The sequence below is a fragment of the Pristiophorus japonicus genome, chromosome 15 (genome assembly GCF_044704955.1).
Source record: "Pristiophorus japonicus isolate sPriJap1 chromosome 15, sPriJap1.hap1, whole genome shotgun sequence".
NCBI classification, from domain to species: domain Eukaryota; kingdom Metazoa; phylum Chordata; class Chondrichthyes; family Pristiophoridae; genus Pristiophorus; species Pristiophorus japonicus.
Window position 1 is genome coordinate 75,519,431 of NC_091991.1, and position 16,742 is coordinate 75,536,172.

The 16,742-nt window shown below is 45.5% G+C and overlaps 1 protein-coding gene across 1 annotated transcript in view; it reads left to right on the forward strand.

The window, feature by feature from the left end:
• LOC139280859 (sortilin-like) overlaps positions 1–16,742 on the forward strand; it is a 200,037-nt gene that overhangs the window by 141,906 nt on the left and 41,389 nt on the right. Inside the window, exons 13-16 of the mRNA XM_070900614.1 lie at positions 10,083–10,185; positions 10,296–10,467; positions 13,796–13,989; positions 15,182–15,371. Of these exons, the coding sequence (XP_070756715.1) occupies positions 10,083–10,185; positions 10,296–10,467; positions 13,796–13,989; positions 15,182–15,371 (659 nt within the window). The remainder of the gene's footprint in view (positions 1–10,082; positions 10,186–10,295; positions 10,468–13,795; positions 13,990–15,181; positions 15,372–16,742) is intronic.

Sequence of the window (16,742 nt, forward strand, 5' to 3'; positions counted from 1 at the left end):
CCTTCCACCAATGAAGTTCCTATTGAACCTAGCCATTCAGTGGCTCCACTCCACAAAGTGAATGATGGGGGTTGCTTAAGTTTTTCTACCTCCTTTTGGATATGCTCCGCTAAGTGGGTAATTTCTTCGGAGCTATCTGGGATATATGTGCAACACTCAGTTCCGAGTAGGGCGCAAGTACCTCCCTTTTCAGCCAGGATGTAATCAAGGGCCAGTCTATTCTGTAGGGCTACTGTGCGGATTGCTATCATTTCTGCATTGATTTTAACTAGGGCTTCTGAGGTATCATTGGCTACCCGTTCCACAATGGATGCCATGTTAATGGATTCCCTTGCCAGTTTGGCGGTCCAATACCCAGGGATCAGAATGGCAAAGAACCTCTCTGTTTCTGTGATAGCTCTCTTAGGACGGTGTAAATGTTCTGACAATGACTTTATATGATACATATATGGCACAATGTAGGCTAAATAGCAGGATCCCATCCAATTCTGGGGCAGCCAAGGGTAGGCCTTGTGGCCACACACACAATAGGTGCCATTATAGGCAATGAAGGTTAGCTGTTTCTTTGTCAGCAACACTCCAGGGCCTGTCCAGGCTTTTCCATCTGTTTTATTCAGAATCCCCGTTAGGTTAAAAATTCCCACATCGGCCCAGTTTGGACGGTTCCGTGGCTTGATTATGTTATAATTCCGGGAGCAGTTACTATACCCCATATTTTGGCCTCCTTTGATGTTTCTAATCAGACAGACCGATTCCCCCGGTCTTCCTATTCCCGTTGTATTAGTGATAACAAAAAATGGGGGCCGTTTGGAATTATTGTACCACGGTTGGTATCCCCCTTCAAAGGTAGTCAGATTGTAACCTGCTGACTTCCATTTACGTGCCCAGTTTTCCGTATCCTGAAACGCATTGCCTGTTTTGTTTTGATTAATTATCCACTCAGCCATTTCCGAGATATTCAAGGGAACTGGCCTCAAGGGAATCCCTCCCTTTGAGTGAATAGGAATATGTGTACACACCCAACAACTAGAAATGTTACCTTGTTTGGCATAAATGTATGACATATATAAAAAGGTATTTACATGTAATTCCCTTGCCACCCTACTATTTCCCTTTGGTGCAGAGAGTCGGCTAGTAAGAAGTAGGCCTATGCCTAGAATACCTACAATCAATACTACAGTAAATTTATACATTTTCGCAAAAAGTAATTGTCCTTATTAGATTTCAGCTTCAGTTACGGGTGCTCGTTTAACGTGTGAAGCGTGGATCCAGGCTTTCTTTCCTTGGACTTTAACAGCTGCCTGGATGGTCAATAACACTTGATAAGGTCCCTCCCACTTGGCACCCAAAGGTTCTTTATGCAACTTTTTCATATACACCCAGACTCCCGGGATGATGTCGTGTCCTCCTTCGGGTGGATTACCCCAAGCTGCCGATGCCTGTCGGGAAATAGAACTAATAGCACTGGTTAAGTTCTGACAGTATGATAACAAAGTGTCACTCATTAAGTGAACATCAGCTTTCCGTAAATCGATAGTTCCTGGCAGCAACATGGGTCTTCCTGTTATAATTTCAAATGGACTTAGACCTGTAGTTCTGTTCGGGGTTGCCCTAATGCTACATAGCACTATTGGTAGTGCCTGGGGCCAGGGTGTTCCTTCTTGGTGATATTTGGCAAGCCGTTGTTTCAGAGTTCGATTCATTCGCTCTACTTATCCTGATGATTGTGGATGATAAGGACAGTGTAAATCCCACGTAATGTTCAGTAACCTACAGACTTCTTGGCAGACAGCATCTGTGAAGTGTGTTCCTTGATCTGAGTCAATGCTACTCGGGACTCCCCATCGGGGAATGTAATCCTTACACAAGACCTTTGCAGTGTGATTGGCTGTGGCTCTTTTAGTTGGGACAGCTTCTACCCATCTAGAGAATCTGTCGACCATGACAAGAATGTTAGTGTATCCTTGGCATGAAGGAAAAGATATATAATCAACCTGCAGATGCTGGAATGGTCCGACAGGGGCAGGGGGCCTCAGTTGGGGCATTACCGTGATGGGTCCAGAATTAATTTTCTGGCAGACCACACAGCGGTCTGTTACCAGCTGGGCATGTTTTTTAAATCCCCGACCCCACCAGCTTTTCTGGAACTGCGCCGTCATCTGTTGTGAGGCCAAGTGTCCCCACGAGTGGATCTGTTGGGCTAAAAAAGGCATAAGCGCTTGTGGCGCGACTGGCTTGTCGGTAACTCTTTGTCTCCAGACACCATCTTCACATAGCTTAATTCCTGCCTCAATCCATGTCCATTTTTCCTCTCGGGAGCACTCGCCTTGTATTGTTTGAAGGTCTCGTGTCAGAGTCCTGAGTGCTTTCAATCTGCACATCTGTGTTGGTTCTTCTGGAGGAACGCCCTGTGAGGCGGCATCTTTAGCTGCCTGGTCGGCTAGGGCATTTCCCTGTGCTTCTGTGGTATTTTCTTTGGTATGGGCCTTACACTTCAGGATGGACACTTCCTGAGGTAATTGTATGGCCTCTAGTAAGTCTCGGACTTCTTTTCCATTTCGGATAGGTGTACCAGCAGCAGTGAGGAATCCTCTTTTCCGCCATAACATACCAAAGTCGTGAGCGACTCCAAAAGCATAACGCGAATCTGTGTCGACATTAGCTGTCTGTCCTTCTGCTATTCGACATGCTTCTGACAAGGCCCGTAACTCGGCCTGTTGTGCTGACGTTCCTGAGGGTAAACGTCCTTTTGCCACTACCTCATATAAGGTTGTAACTGCCCATCCTGCTTTTCTGGTACCATTGTCAACAAAGGAGGAATCATCTGTAAACAGGATGAGGTCTGGGTTGTGCAGAGGCTCCTCTGCTGCTAAGGCTGCTTCTTCTGTTTCTTTTAAAATCTCCACGCAGTCATGCTCTTCACATTCTCCCCCCTCTTGCTCCCTCGATTCTGACATTGGGAGCATAGTTGCGGGATTAACCGGGCTGGCCCGGACGATATGGAGATTAGGAGCTTCCAAAACTGCTGTCCAGCGGGTCCATCTTGCTGCTGTCACCTGAGACATTCGATTCATAGACAGCAAAGTGTGTACGGTGTGGGGACACTTGACAATCAGCTTTTGGTCGAGGACTAGACCCGCAGTGGTCATTACCGCTCGACATGTAGCTTCCATGGCCCTTAGGCAACTTCCCCATCCGAGGGCTACCGCATCCAGTTTTGCCGAATAATAGCCAATAGGTCTTTGCCGACCCCCATGTTCTTGTGTCAGTATAGCTGTCATATATCCTTCTTTCTCATGAACAAACAGGGTAAATGGCTTATCACTGTTGGGGATTCCCAGAGCCGGTGCCGAATACAAAGCCTTTTTCAAACTCAGGAAGGCCTCTTGCTGTTCTTTAGTGAGGGTGATGGCTTCTTTAGAGGCACGTTTCCCCTTTAAAATATCATTCAGTGGCTGAGCAAGCTGTGTGAAGGAGTCAATCCAATTTCTGTTAAAGTTACACAATCCCAAAAAAGACCTTAGTTCCTGAATAGTGGTGGGTTTTTTAGCAGCCCGAATAGCTGCAGTTCTATCCTGGGTAAGTTCTCTCTTTCCTTGTGAAATCTTTTGTCCCAGGTATACAACCTCTTCTTGGGATATTTGTGCTTTGTCGATGCTGGTTTTATGTCCTTTCAGCCGAGAGTGATCCAGCAAAGCTCGTAAATCTTGTTCATGCTGTTCGTCCGTGTTTGAAGCTAGCAGGATATCGTCTACATATTGGATGACTGTGGATGACAGAGGATGTAATTCTCGCAAATGGCTTTGTAAAGCCATGTGGAATACCGTAGGGCTGTTGTGGAAACCCTGCGGTAACCGGGTCCAAGTATACTGTTGTCCTTGGACCGTGAAAGCAAACCACTGTCGAACCTCCGGTGCCAGAGGCACCGACCAAAATCCGTTGGCCATATCTATAACCGAGAAATATTTATGTTCCGGTTTGAGGGCATTAAAAATGGTGGAGGGATCTGCGCCCAAAGGAGCTTTTTGATCAATACACTGCTTAGCTTTCCTATAATCGACAGTCAAACGCCAAGTCTCATTAGATTTCTGTACCGGCCACATGGGGCTATTGGAGGAGCTATGCGTTTTAATAAGCACCCCTTGTTTCTCCAATTGCTGAATAACCGGTAAGATTCCCGCGATGGCAGTTGGACTGATGGGATACTGTTTCGTGCATGAAGGCTTGGTCCCAGTAAATGACGCAGGCTCCATCTGGAGTAGGCCACAATCGTTCTTATCTTTAGCCGATATCGGGTGTTCCTTCAATTCTTCTTTCTTCAAAGTTCTAATTGACCATGTCACCCGACCATCCTCAAAATGCAATGATGAATTTACTTGGATTAGAACGTCCATTCCCAAAAGGGGTTGATCTACTGGGCCTATCCAGACCGGCGTGGTTAGTTCATGTGGACCCAGCCCAAAAAGTACCGGTGTTGTCCTTTTAATTTCCATTTTATGGCCCCCAACTCCATAGGCTGTACGTGCCCTACCATCCAATTGCAAAAAGTCTCCATATTGTAGGGGTAAGCATGTTAATTCCGCCCTTGTGTCTAAAAGACAGTCCACATCCTTATCGCCCACCCTCACAGTTATATATAGCCCATCTCCCCTTTGTTGTATTAGTGCGAGGAGGGGGGCCAGGGTGGGCTCTAATCGTTTTTTGCTATCCCAAGTAACTCCTTCTGTTGTTGTATTGTCAGTCGCTTAAATGCTTCTATGAGGTCGTTATCTTGTGACAAGCCTGGCTTGTTGGCTGAATTGTATCCCTGGCTGCGTCCTCTTCCCCAGCCATGACCTTGTTGTTTTGCCCTGCACGTCTTGGCCCAGTGACGACCTTTCCCACAATAATGACATTTTCCGGGTAATTTTCCTAATGACTGTTTATCGGAATCCTAGGATTTCCATCCCATAGCCTGTACAGCTCGGACTTCAGCTCCCATATCCCGATCTAATTGGTTACATCAATCCACCAATGCTGCAAAGATAGTTCCTCTACCTTCCCAGTCTGGTAAACTACCTTTAGCATTTTGGACAATTCTGGCTTTAGACCTGCCACGAAAGCTGCTTTCAGGAGTCCAAACGCTTGTTCATCCATTTCCTCATCCGTATTATTCATACCCGAATGTTCTAGCCACGTGCATCTAAACCGCTCGTCATACTCCAGGACCTTCTCTGTTCCTTTCTGTTGGCAAGCTGCAATTATTCCCCAGTCTGTCTTAGCTGGACTGAAGGCTTGCAGCCAGTGTTTAATTGCCTCCCATCCTGCGTCTAATTCTTGCTCATTCTGCCCCAAAGCTTCATCTACCTTGTCGTGCAATTTTCTTCCCTGTGTTTTTGGCACCATTATGGTCAAAATTTGCACTCCGTCCCAGGGATGAAGTTGATATATATTTCTCAATTGGTCCCACGTTTTTACTCCCCCTTTCTTTGGATTGGTCAATTCCTTGGACCATTTATCAATTTTCTCTGGGTCTGCCGGAGCATGAACGAAGTATTCTCCATACACCCTTCTCTTTGTTTTTTTGGTTCCGCCCTCATCCGCAATCTCTTCTGATTTGACTACAACTCGTCTTTTTTTAAACAGGGCAAAGTGCACCCCTAATTCTTCATCATCCTCCGACACTGTATTGTCGGAGGATTCAGAAACCGTATCTATTCCTCGGTCGTGTCTTCGGGTTTGCGCTTTTAATTTATCCAAACATGGGTACCCTGGGAATTGATCAATACATTTTCCTTTTCCTATTACTGTCGCTTGACCTAATGATTTTTTCCATTCTTTAATTTCACCTTTAAGATCTTTAACTTCCGCTTCCAGCTTTTCAAGTTCAAGTTTTTTCTGTCGCAGCTGTGCACAAACAGCTTGCAATTGATCCTTTGTACTGTCAGTTCTCGATCATGTTGGGAACGCATTATAATTTCATTCCAGTTTCGGATCTGGCCCATAACCGCTAGGGACCATCTAGTTCGCTCTTTATTTTTCATACGGGTCGTTTTTCCCCAGACCCTTTTAATCTCGTCCAAGGACCATTGTCCTTTGGAGGTTCCGTACTTTTGTTCGATCCTAATACAGGTTTTAGATAAGTTGAATTGTTGCTCTATGTATTCTTTCAACTGTTCGAGAATTAAATCTAGCGAAACTTCAGGTGATGCCTGCCCACCTTTAACAGTTGTAGGCAATTCTTTGCCCTTATCTCCTGCTGCCATTTCTTTACTGAGTTCTTTACTGGGGTCTCGAGTCGTAGGCTTGCTAGCCGATCAATAGGTCGGTGATTAATTAACTAACACACCGCCGAAGTTTAGACGTCTATGGGACCTCGAGCCGACTACCAACCGGAGGGTTCGCAAACCGGAGGCTTTCGGAGTCGCGTAGAAGGAGAGGCGAATTTAGACTTTTGATCGAGGACTTTTTTAAAAAAGAGGAGTCCTTACCTCAATATGTAGGTCCGATGTCCAAAATTCAGTTTCTTTCCTCAGCGATCCTGTTCGCAGCGCCAAAATTGTTAGATCTCTTAATTTCCAATGAAACACGAACTCCGATGGTAGTTTTAACTTTTTAATCTTGGCAGAGAGTAACAAACCGCTGGCTGATTGCCAGTTTCTTTGTCTTACTGAGACACATGGTCAAAATGGCTGTATTTTATACCGGGTTCAATTTACAGAAAAGAACGCGCCTTCTTTGACCTTATTGGCTCAATTGAAAGTCTTTTAATGTTTTAATTGGCTCGCTACCCAAGGTCCGAAAATGTCAAGTTGATTGATGAGTTAATGCAACATGCCGAACTGCATGTAGCAGCCTTGACTTGGGGGTCTGTGAATTTTCACAGTCTGTCTAAATGAGCCTGTTTGAATACTCTATCAGAAGCATACGGGATCCTGGGCTTTATAACTGGAGGCATAGAGTACAAAAGCAAGGAAGTTATGATGAAACTTTATAAAACAATGGTCCGGCCTCAACTGGAGTATTGTGTCCAATTCTGGGCACTGCACTTTAGGATGGATGTGAAGGCCTTAGAGTAGGTGCAGAAAAGACTTACGAGAATGATTCCAGGGATGAGGGATAGCTGGAGAAGCTGGGTTGTTCTCCTTAGAACAGAGAAGGTTGAAAGATTTGATAGAGGTGTTCAAAATCATGAGGGGTCCAGACAGAGTAGATAGAGAGAAACTGTTCCCATTGACGGAAGGGTCGAGAACCAGAGAACACAGATTTAAAGTGATTAGCAGAAGAACCAAAGGTGACATCAGGAGCAACTTTTTATGCAGTGAGTTGTTAGAATCTAGAATGCGCTGCCTGAAAGGTTGGTGGAGGGAGACTCAATTGTGCCTTTCAAAAGGGAATTGGATAAGTACCCGAAGGAAAAAAAATGTGCAGGGCTACAGGGAAAGGGCGGGGGTGTGGGACTAGCTGAAGGGCTCTTGCAGAGAGCTGGCATGTACTTGATGGGCCAAAGGGCCTCAAGTGCTGTAACCATTCTATAATTCTATGATCCTACAAATTCCATTCTCTCACCACTGATTCCAACCCCCTCCCTGGCCACCGGCCACTGTCTTAGGCTGAACCAGTCTGTTCGCAGCCTCGGCGTCTTATTTGACCCCAAGCTGAGCTTCCAGCCCCACATCATCTCCATCACAAAGACCGCTTATTTCCACCTTTAAGATCGCCCTTCTCTGTCCCTGCCTCAGCCCATCTACTGCTCAAACCCTCATGCATGCTTTTGTCAGCTTCACAGTTGACGATTCCAAAACTATCCTGGCTATCCTCCAATACTCTTCCCTCCATGAACTAGAACTCGTCAAAACCTCTGCGTCCCATATCCTAACCAGCACCAAGTCCCTCTCCCCAATCAATTGTCTTGTTTGCAGACCTACATTGACTTCCACCAATGCTCAGAATTAGAATTTGCCTCCTCGTGTTCATTTTCTTTCATGGGCCTTGTCTCTTAACTCTGTAACCTCCGCCAATCCTACAACCTTCTCAGAACTCTCCATTCCTCCAACTCTGGCCTCAGGCAACTTTCACTCAATTCTCCCCATCATTGGCGAATATGCTTTCAGCGGTTTAGGCCCTAAGCTCTAGAATTCCTTCCCTAAACCTCTCCACCGCTCCTTGTTCACAACCTTGGTGTCATATTTGACCCTGAAATGAGCTTTCGACCACATATCCGCAGCGTAACTAAGACCGCCTATTTCCACCTCTATCATCACCCGTCTCGGCCCTTGACTTAGCTCATCTGCTGCTGAAGCCCTCATCCATGCGTTTGTTACCTCAATAGGCCAAAGGGCCTCCTTCTGTGCTGTAACCGTTCTATAATTCTATGATCCTACAAATTCTATTCCCTCACCACCGATTCCAACCCCCTCCCTGGCCACTGTCTTCAGCTGAACCAGTCTGTTTGCAGCCTTGGCCTCTTATTCCTGGCTGGGCCTCCCACATTCTACCCTACGTAAACTAGAGGTGATCCAAAACTCGGCTGCCCGTGTCTTAAACTCGTACCAAGTCCCGCTCACCCATCACTGCTGTGCTCGCTGACTTACATTGGCTTCCGGTTAAGCAACGCCTCGATTTAAAAATTCTCATCCTTATTTTCAAATCCCTCCATGGCCTCACCCCTCCCTATCTCTGTAATCTCCTCCAGCCCCACAACCCCCCAAGATATCAGCGCTCATCTAATTCTGCCCTCCTTAGCATCCTTGATTATTGTCGCTCAACCATTGGTGGCCGTGCCTTCTGTTGCCTCGCCCCATGCTCTGGAACTCCCTGCCTAAACATCTCCAGCACTCTACATCTCTTTTCTCCTTCAAGGGGCTCCTTAAAACATACCTTTTTAACCAAACTTTTGTTCACCTGCGCTAAGTTCTACTTATGCGGCTCGGTGTCAAATGTTTATCTCATAATACTCCTGTGATGTTTCACTATGTTAAAGGCGCTATATAAATATACGTTGTTCTTGGTGCCTTAAAACCTATCTCTTAGTCAATTTTTGTTTTATTGCGCTTTGTAACGTGCCCTGTAAATATCTCACTTCTCCCTGTTAAAGTTGCTATCAGGGAGATGTGGGACATTTACAAGCTGTTGTTACTGCATGGAGGTTGATTGGTGAGTGGGACTAGGATATGGGTAGCAGAGTTTTTCATGAGCTCAAGCAGGCCAGGATAGCATTTAGTATATATGAGTGAGAGGTATCGTAAGCACAATCTCATCTAGTGTACCATTACATGCCCGTGAGACAGTCTGTTACTCATCAGGTTCAGTTTAATTCAGTGATCACTGAGACAATACTGCAAATGCAAATTAATCTGAAACATCTTGAACTCGCTCAGTAAGTGTAGCAGATCATTTTATAATGAAATTAATTGATTTTCTTGACCTAGCTGGATCAAGCTTCCCTTAAAATCATGAACTCCAGTAAAATAATTCTCTTTTTTTTTCATGATCTCCCACCCTGCATAATTCAGCACAAAGCTTTTCATAATTGTCCTTTGACAAGATTAAGTGGCTTTCTTGTTAACGTTGTAAATCCATCATTGGATGGAAATAATCCTCGGAGCATTGATGAGCAGTCAGTTAACAGTTTCTACTGGTATCACATCCCCCTTTTTCTCATGCCTTTTTCTTGATAAAGTTGCAGAAAGGAAAGTGCGTTTAAAATGCATTTTGTTGTACACTATTGAATAAGAACATAATATAATAACATAAGAAATAGGAGCAGGAGTAGGCTATTTGGCCCCTCGAGCCTGCTCCACCATTCAATAAGATCAGGGCTCATCTGATCTTGGCCTCAACGCCACTTCCCCGCCCGCTCCCCATAACCCTTGACTCTCTCATCGTTCAAAAATCTGTCTATCTCCACCTTAAATATATTCAATGACCCAGCCTCCACAGCTAGTAAGTCAGCCATTTCTTGCAGCTCTTGGCGTAGAGATTTATCACATGTCAAAGCAGACATCCAGGGATCCTAAAGCCAAACCTAAAGGATGAATTTTACAAGCTGATTGCCACCATTTCTGAAATATTTCTTGAAAAGTGCTTGTCTTTGCTTTCAGTGTAACCTTCACATCCATGCTGCGTACAGCATCTCTCAGACCCTGGATGTCCCTTTGCCCCCACTCACTGCACCAAATGCAATTGGGTTGATCTTAGCCCATGGTAAGTCATCCTTATGGTCGTGCTCATCTCCGTCTCAGCATTTTCTGTCCACTTGCTTCCGGATTCCCCAGTAAGAGAAATGTTTTTTCTTTGTGCACCTATTGTGACAGGTAGTGTAGGAGATACCATTTCTACAATGATCCCAGATGTTTATGTATCTGATGACGGAGGATACACATGGTCAAAGGCACTGACAGGCCCACACTATTATGCCATTCTCGATTCAGGAGGCCTAATTGTGGCAGTGGAATCTCACCCGGACAAGGCGATACAGAAAATAAAGTATGTGGCTTTTTCAAAGAGAATTATTATATGCTTGTCAGACAGCTGGAAAACATGCATGTCGTCTAACTTTTAGCAGCTGAAAGATGTTGAAGAATGCGGCACAGTTGTTTATAAAAGGGATATTGATAATGAGACTGCACGTTATGCAAAGTACATGTTTGAAGAGTGCTTGCCTGTTTCTGGCATTATAGCTGAAAAATCTGTCCCCAAAAATCTGCACCTGCTCGTGGACTTTGCCCAAAATTCACAGGATTGGGAGAGCGATCATGAATAAAGGAGCTTCAGCTGGTTGGGGGCATATCGAGGGCTTTCTCACACCAAAGTGGCTGGGAGACTAGTGGACATTGGCTGGGTCTCCCTCCGGAAAGAAATCCTTGATGCCCCCAGCGGCCGCCTGGAATTAATCTTTAGGGAATCGGGCCCAGATCTCAGCCTGGGCAACCCATATGGGACCCTAGCATCTGTTGCTGAGGTAGCCTCGATGAAATCATATGTACCTGTGCTGACCCTACACAGAGAAAGAAAGAAGGAAAAAAATACAGCCAATGAAGTACTTTTGGAGTGTAGTCACTGTTGTAATGTGGGAAATACAGCAGCCAATTTGCGCACAGCAAGCTCCCACAAACAGCAATGTGATAATGACCAGATAATCTTTTTTTGTTATGTTGATCAAAAGATTAATATTGGCCAGGACACTGGGGATAACTCCCCTGCTCTTCTTTGAAATAGAGCCATGGGATCTTTTACGTCCACTTGAGAGAACAGACAGGGCCTCGGTTTAACGTCTCATCTGAAAGACGGCACCTCCGACAGTGCAGCACTCCCTCAGCACAGCAGTGTCATAGAAACATAGAAACATAGAAAATAGGTGCAGGAGTAGGCCATTCGGCCCTTCTAGCCTGCACCGCCATTCAATGAGTTCATGGCTGAACATTCAACTTCAGTACCCCATTCCTGCTTTCTCGCCATACCCCTTGATCCCCCTAGCAGTAAGGACCTCATCTAACTCCTTTTTGAATATATTTAGTGAATTGGCCTCAACAACTTTCTGTGGTAGAGAATTCCACAGGTTCACCACTCTCTGGGTGAAGAAGTTCCTCCGCATCTCGGTCCTAAATGGCTTACCCCTTATCCTTAGACTGTGACCCCTGGTTCTGGACTTCCCCAACATTGGGAACATTCTTCCTGCATCTAACCTGTCTAACCCCGTCAGAATTTTATATGTTTCTATGAGGTCCCCTCTCATTCTTCTGAACTCCAGTGAATACAAGCCCAGTTGATCCAGTCTTTCTTGATAGGTCAGTCCCGCCATCCCGGGAATCAGTCTGGTGAACCTTCGCTGCACTCCCTCAATAGCAAGAATGTCCTTCCTCAGGTTAGGAGACCAAAACTGTACACAATACTCCAGGTGTGGCCTCACCAATGCCCTGTACAACTGTAGCAACACCTCCCTGCCCCTGTACTCAAATCCCCTTGCTATGAAGGCCAACATGCCATTTGCTTTCTTAACCGCCTGCTGCACCTGCATGCCAACCTTCAATGACTGATGTACCATGACACCCAGGTCTCTTTGCACCTCCCCTTTTCCTAATCTGTCACCATTCAGATAATAGTCTGTCTCTCTGTTTTTACCACCAAAGTGGATAACCTCACATTTATCCACATTATACTTCATCTGCCATGCATTTGCCCACTCACCTAACCTATCCAAGTCGCTCTGCAGCCTCACAGCATCCTCCTCGCAGCTCACACTGCCACCCAACTTAGTGTCATCCGCAAATTTGGAGATACTACATTTAATCCCCTCATCTAAATCATTAATGTACAGTGTAAACAGCTGGGGCCCCAGCACAGAACCTTGCGGTACCCCACTAGTCACTGCCTGCCATTCTGAAAAGTACCCATTTACTCCTACTCTTTGCTTCCTGTCTGACAACCAGTTCTCAATCCATGTCAGTACACTACCCCCAATCCCATGTGCTCTAACTTTGCACATCAATCTCTTGTGGGACTTGAACCCACAATCTTCTGAGTCAGAGGCGAGAGTGTTACCCACTGAGCCACAGCTGACACTCCACTGTAGGGAGAGAGAGGATGCTCCACACCCACCGCGACAGACAGGCACCAGGCCCATCTGGACTTTTGCCTCCAGCAAATCATCGTCATAATCTGAAATTCGAGTGAAATGTTGAATGACTGTGATTGGTTACATTAAATTAGTGGCAGGGTAAATTAAGTAATATTGAGCAAATCCCAAATGTGATGTATATGGTCTTAAGCCAGATACCTGAGGCATGTCTCACTCCAATAACGTAAGCTTGGTCATAAAAGCAGCCCATACATGTGTGGTTTCTAACAGTGGCCACATCGTTGCAAGGAAACTTTCTCCACTGGAGTTAGTGGAGCTGCTCCAAATCCCAGAAAACCACACGCTTCTGACAGATGTCTTTGGCAAGGCTGCATTGGTGATGTCTTTATATTGCTGCAAGATTTTGATGTTTTAAGTAGAAAATTATTGCGTCTGCCAGCATTTTAGAATCAGCCTTAGCACTCTCGCCTCTGAGGTAGAAAGTTGTGGGTTTAAGTCTCACTCCAGAGACATAATAACAATGACTACACTTCAAGTTACATCATTGGCTGGAGCACTGCTATTTCTCCTGGCCCACAAGGAAACTAAAAAAAAAAATGCTTGAGAAACTTAAATTGCTGTGCCTGTTCCAGCCCTGGCTTCCTGCTGCCCTGCTCAGGCCTCAGGCTAAAATGACAACATTTTAAATTGCAGGCGGTCAGATCTGGGGAAGAGGTGGGTAAATCCCCTGCTCCATTTTAACTTATTAATCCCCCTCTTTCCCCCCCCCCCCACGCCCCTGCCCCCAGTATAATTTCCACAAAACTGACCCCTACGCTTTCAAAACTGGAGTTTAAATTTGTTCTTTCCTCCCTTCCCCCACCTTTCCCTGCCTCTGCACTTGCTTAAAACCTGTTGCATCTCCTAACTATTGCCAGTTCTGACGAAGGGCATCGACCTGAAATGTTAACTCTGTTCCTCTTTCCACAGATGCTGCCTGACCTGCTGAGTATTTCCAGCATGTTGTTTTAATTTCAGATTACCAGCATCCGCAGTATTTTGCTTTTGTCTGTGTTTATGTTTGATGTAGTCCAGCTGAACTGCCGAAATAAATTGGTTCGCCCCACTATTTATTTTGGCTGACATTGGCCACTAGCTAATATTTTTCTAACCACCTTTATTTCTGTGAGGTTTGTTTGTACTGTCTATCATCAACTGTACACTGATGCATATTAATACCTTTTATTTTTGATAAAGGTACTCAACTGATGAAGGGCAATGCTGGAAGGATTATAACTTCACAAATGAGACATTTATGTTTGTGGGACTTGTGTCAGAGCCAGGAATCAAGTCAATGAATGTCAGCATCTGGGGGTACAGACAGGAAAGTCGTTATAGAACAACTTGGCTGTCAATAACCATCGATTTTGAGGAGCTCCTAACCAGAGACTGTAAGTTTCAACAAAGTCTTTTACTCATTATTTTTCTCCTCTTATGTACGAGCCCAGAGCTGGCCAACTGTCAAATCAAGGCAAGGGAGGAGCTGGGTCAAACTTTTTTATTCGTTCCTGGGATATGGGTGTCGCTGGCAAGGCCAGCATTTATTGCCCATCTTTAATTGCCCTTGAGAAGGTGGTGGTGAGCTGCCTTGAACCACTACAGTCCTTGTGGTGAAGGTACTCCCACAGCGCTGTTAGAGAGGAAGTTCCAGGATTTTGACCCAGCGACGATGAAGGAACGACGATATATTTCCAAGTCAGGAGGGGAACCTGCATGTGATGGTGCTCCCATGCACATGCTGCTTTTGTCCTTCTAGGTGGTAGAGGTTATGGGTTTAGGCGGTGCTGATGAAGAAGCCGTGGTGAGTTGCTGCAGTGCATCTTGTAGATGGTACACACTGCAGCCACGGTGCGCCAGCGGTGGAGGGAGTGAACGTTGAAGGTGGTGGATGGGATGCCAATCAAGTGAGCTGTTTTGTCCTGGATGGTGTCGACTTTCTTGAGCGTTGTTGGAGCTGCACTCATCCAGGCAAGTGGAGAGTATTCCATCACAATCCTGACTTGTGCCTTGTAGATGGTGGAAAGGCTTTGGGGAGTCAGGAGGTGAGACACTCGCCACAGAATACCCAGCCTCTGACCTGCTCTTGTAGCCACTGTATTTATGTGGCTGGTCCAGTTAAATTTCTGGTCAATGGTGACCCTCAGGATGTTGATGGTGGCGAATTCAGCAATGGTAATTCCATTTAATATCAAGGGGAGGTGGTTAGACTCTCGCTTGTTGGAGATATTCATTGCCTCGCACTTGTGTGGCGTGAATGTAATTTGCCACTTATCATCTCCTTTTGGATCCCTACGTTTCCCCATTGAGAAGTGGCTTGTCTCTCCCCAGCTGACAACACCTGTCTCATCCCTTGCCATGTTTCATGCACTGCGTGGTGCTGTGCGTCCTCTGTGATCATTACCCGATTTCTCTTGCTGGTGAATTATCATGTCAGTCCATGTGCAGGGTAGGAACTGTTATCATTCGCTGCTCCCATTTAAGTCTTCTCTGCATAACAATGTTTTGTTTTCATAAGTCATTGCTGCGAAAATTTTCCAACCATTGAAAAGGCATTTCTTAAACTGGAACATTCTCTTCATTCAGGCGTCGAAAAGGATTATATCAGGTGGCTAGCTCATTCAACAGAAGGTGGTACGAAAAATGACGGCTGCATCTTGGGATATAAAGAAACTTTCCAGAGGCTCGCAAAGGCCTCTGTTTGCAGAAATGGAAGGGATTATGTCATTAACAAAGAACAAAGTTCATGCCCATGCAATATGGGTGATTATATGTGGTACGTGTCAACCCAGCTTGTTCAACTAGTTTCACATGCTTGAATTCTATTTTTTTTTATGTTAAATAATTCAGTTCAAGGCCTTGCTATTTGGTTGAATATGTAAATCTGGTCATGTGACACTCCTTTGATGTCATCATAGTCACATATCAATGGTGTCTGTGTAGAAAACTTGAAGGAATATTTCCAAGTCTTTCTTCGAAGTCCAGTAATTTCAACAAAATTCTATATAGCACGATCTCATTTAAAGTCACACATGTTGGATCTCCAATGTAATGTATCAGCTTTTAATTTTATTTCAGTTTGTGTAGTAAAAGTATAATCAATCACACTTTATTTTCAGCATGTATCCAAATATTACAGACAGCATGGCTAAGAGATATTGAAGTTGAGGGATGGCCTGCTCTGTGAAAACTGTGTGTTCTCACTGTAGGGAATGAATCGATCTCTCATTACACAGGAAGCTGAGACGGGATTCTCTGAGTCACACTTCGAAATCAAGAACCAGCAGAGATTGCAGTAGCTGGCGGAACAGGAAAGAAAGAGCCAGGCAGATCAGGGAGAAGAGAGATATTTACAACACCCAGCTCTACCTAACTACCACTTCTCTCGACCCCCCCGCCCCCCCTCTCCCCCGATGGCCTCTAAATTGTCAGACTGCTTGACCGACATCCAGTTCTGGATGAGCAGAAATTTTCTCCAATTGAATATTGGGAAGACCGAAGCCATTGTCCCCGACACAAACTCCTTAAAACCTACTTCTTTAACCAAGCTTTTGGTCATCTGCCATAATTTCTTATGTGGCTCGGTGTCAAATACATCTGATTATACCTGAGGAAAAGAGTGTTTGAAGACCAGGCTCTCAAAACTGTCACCAAGCTCATGGTCTACAGGGGCGTAGTAATACCTGCCCTCCTGTATGGCTCAGAGACGTGGACCATGTACAGTAGACACCTCAAGTCGCAGGAGAAATACCACCAACGATGTCTCCGCAAGATCCTACAAATCCCCTGGAAGGACAGACGCACCAACATTAGCGTCCTCATCCAGGCTAACATCCCCAGCATTGAAGCACTGACCACACTTGTTCAGCTCCGCTGGGCAGGCCACATAGTTCACATGCCAGACACGAGACTCCCAAAGCAAGCACTCTGCTCTGAACTCGTCCACGGCAAACGAGCCAAAGGTGGGCAGTGGAAACGTTACAAGGACACCCTCAAAGCCTCCCTGATAAAGTGCGACATCCCCACTGACACCTGGGAATTCCTGGCCAAGGGCCACCCTAAAGTGGAGGAAGTGCATCCGGGAGGGCGCTGAGCTCTCGTCGCCGAGAGCATGCAGAAATCAAGTGCAGAAGAAGCGTGCGGCAAA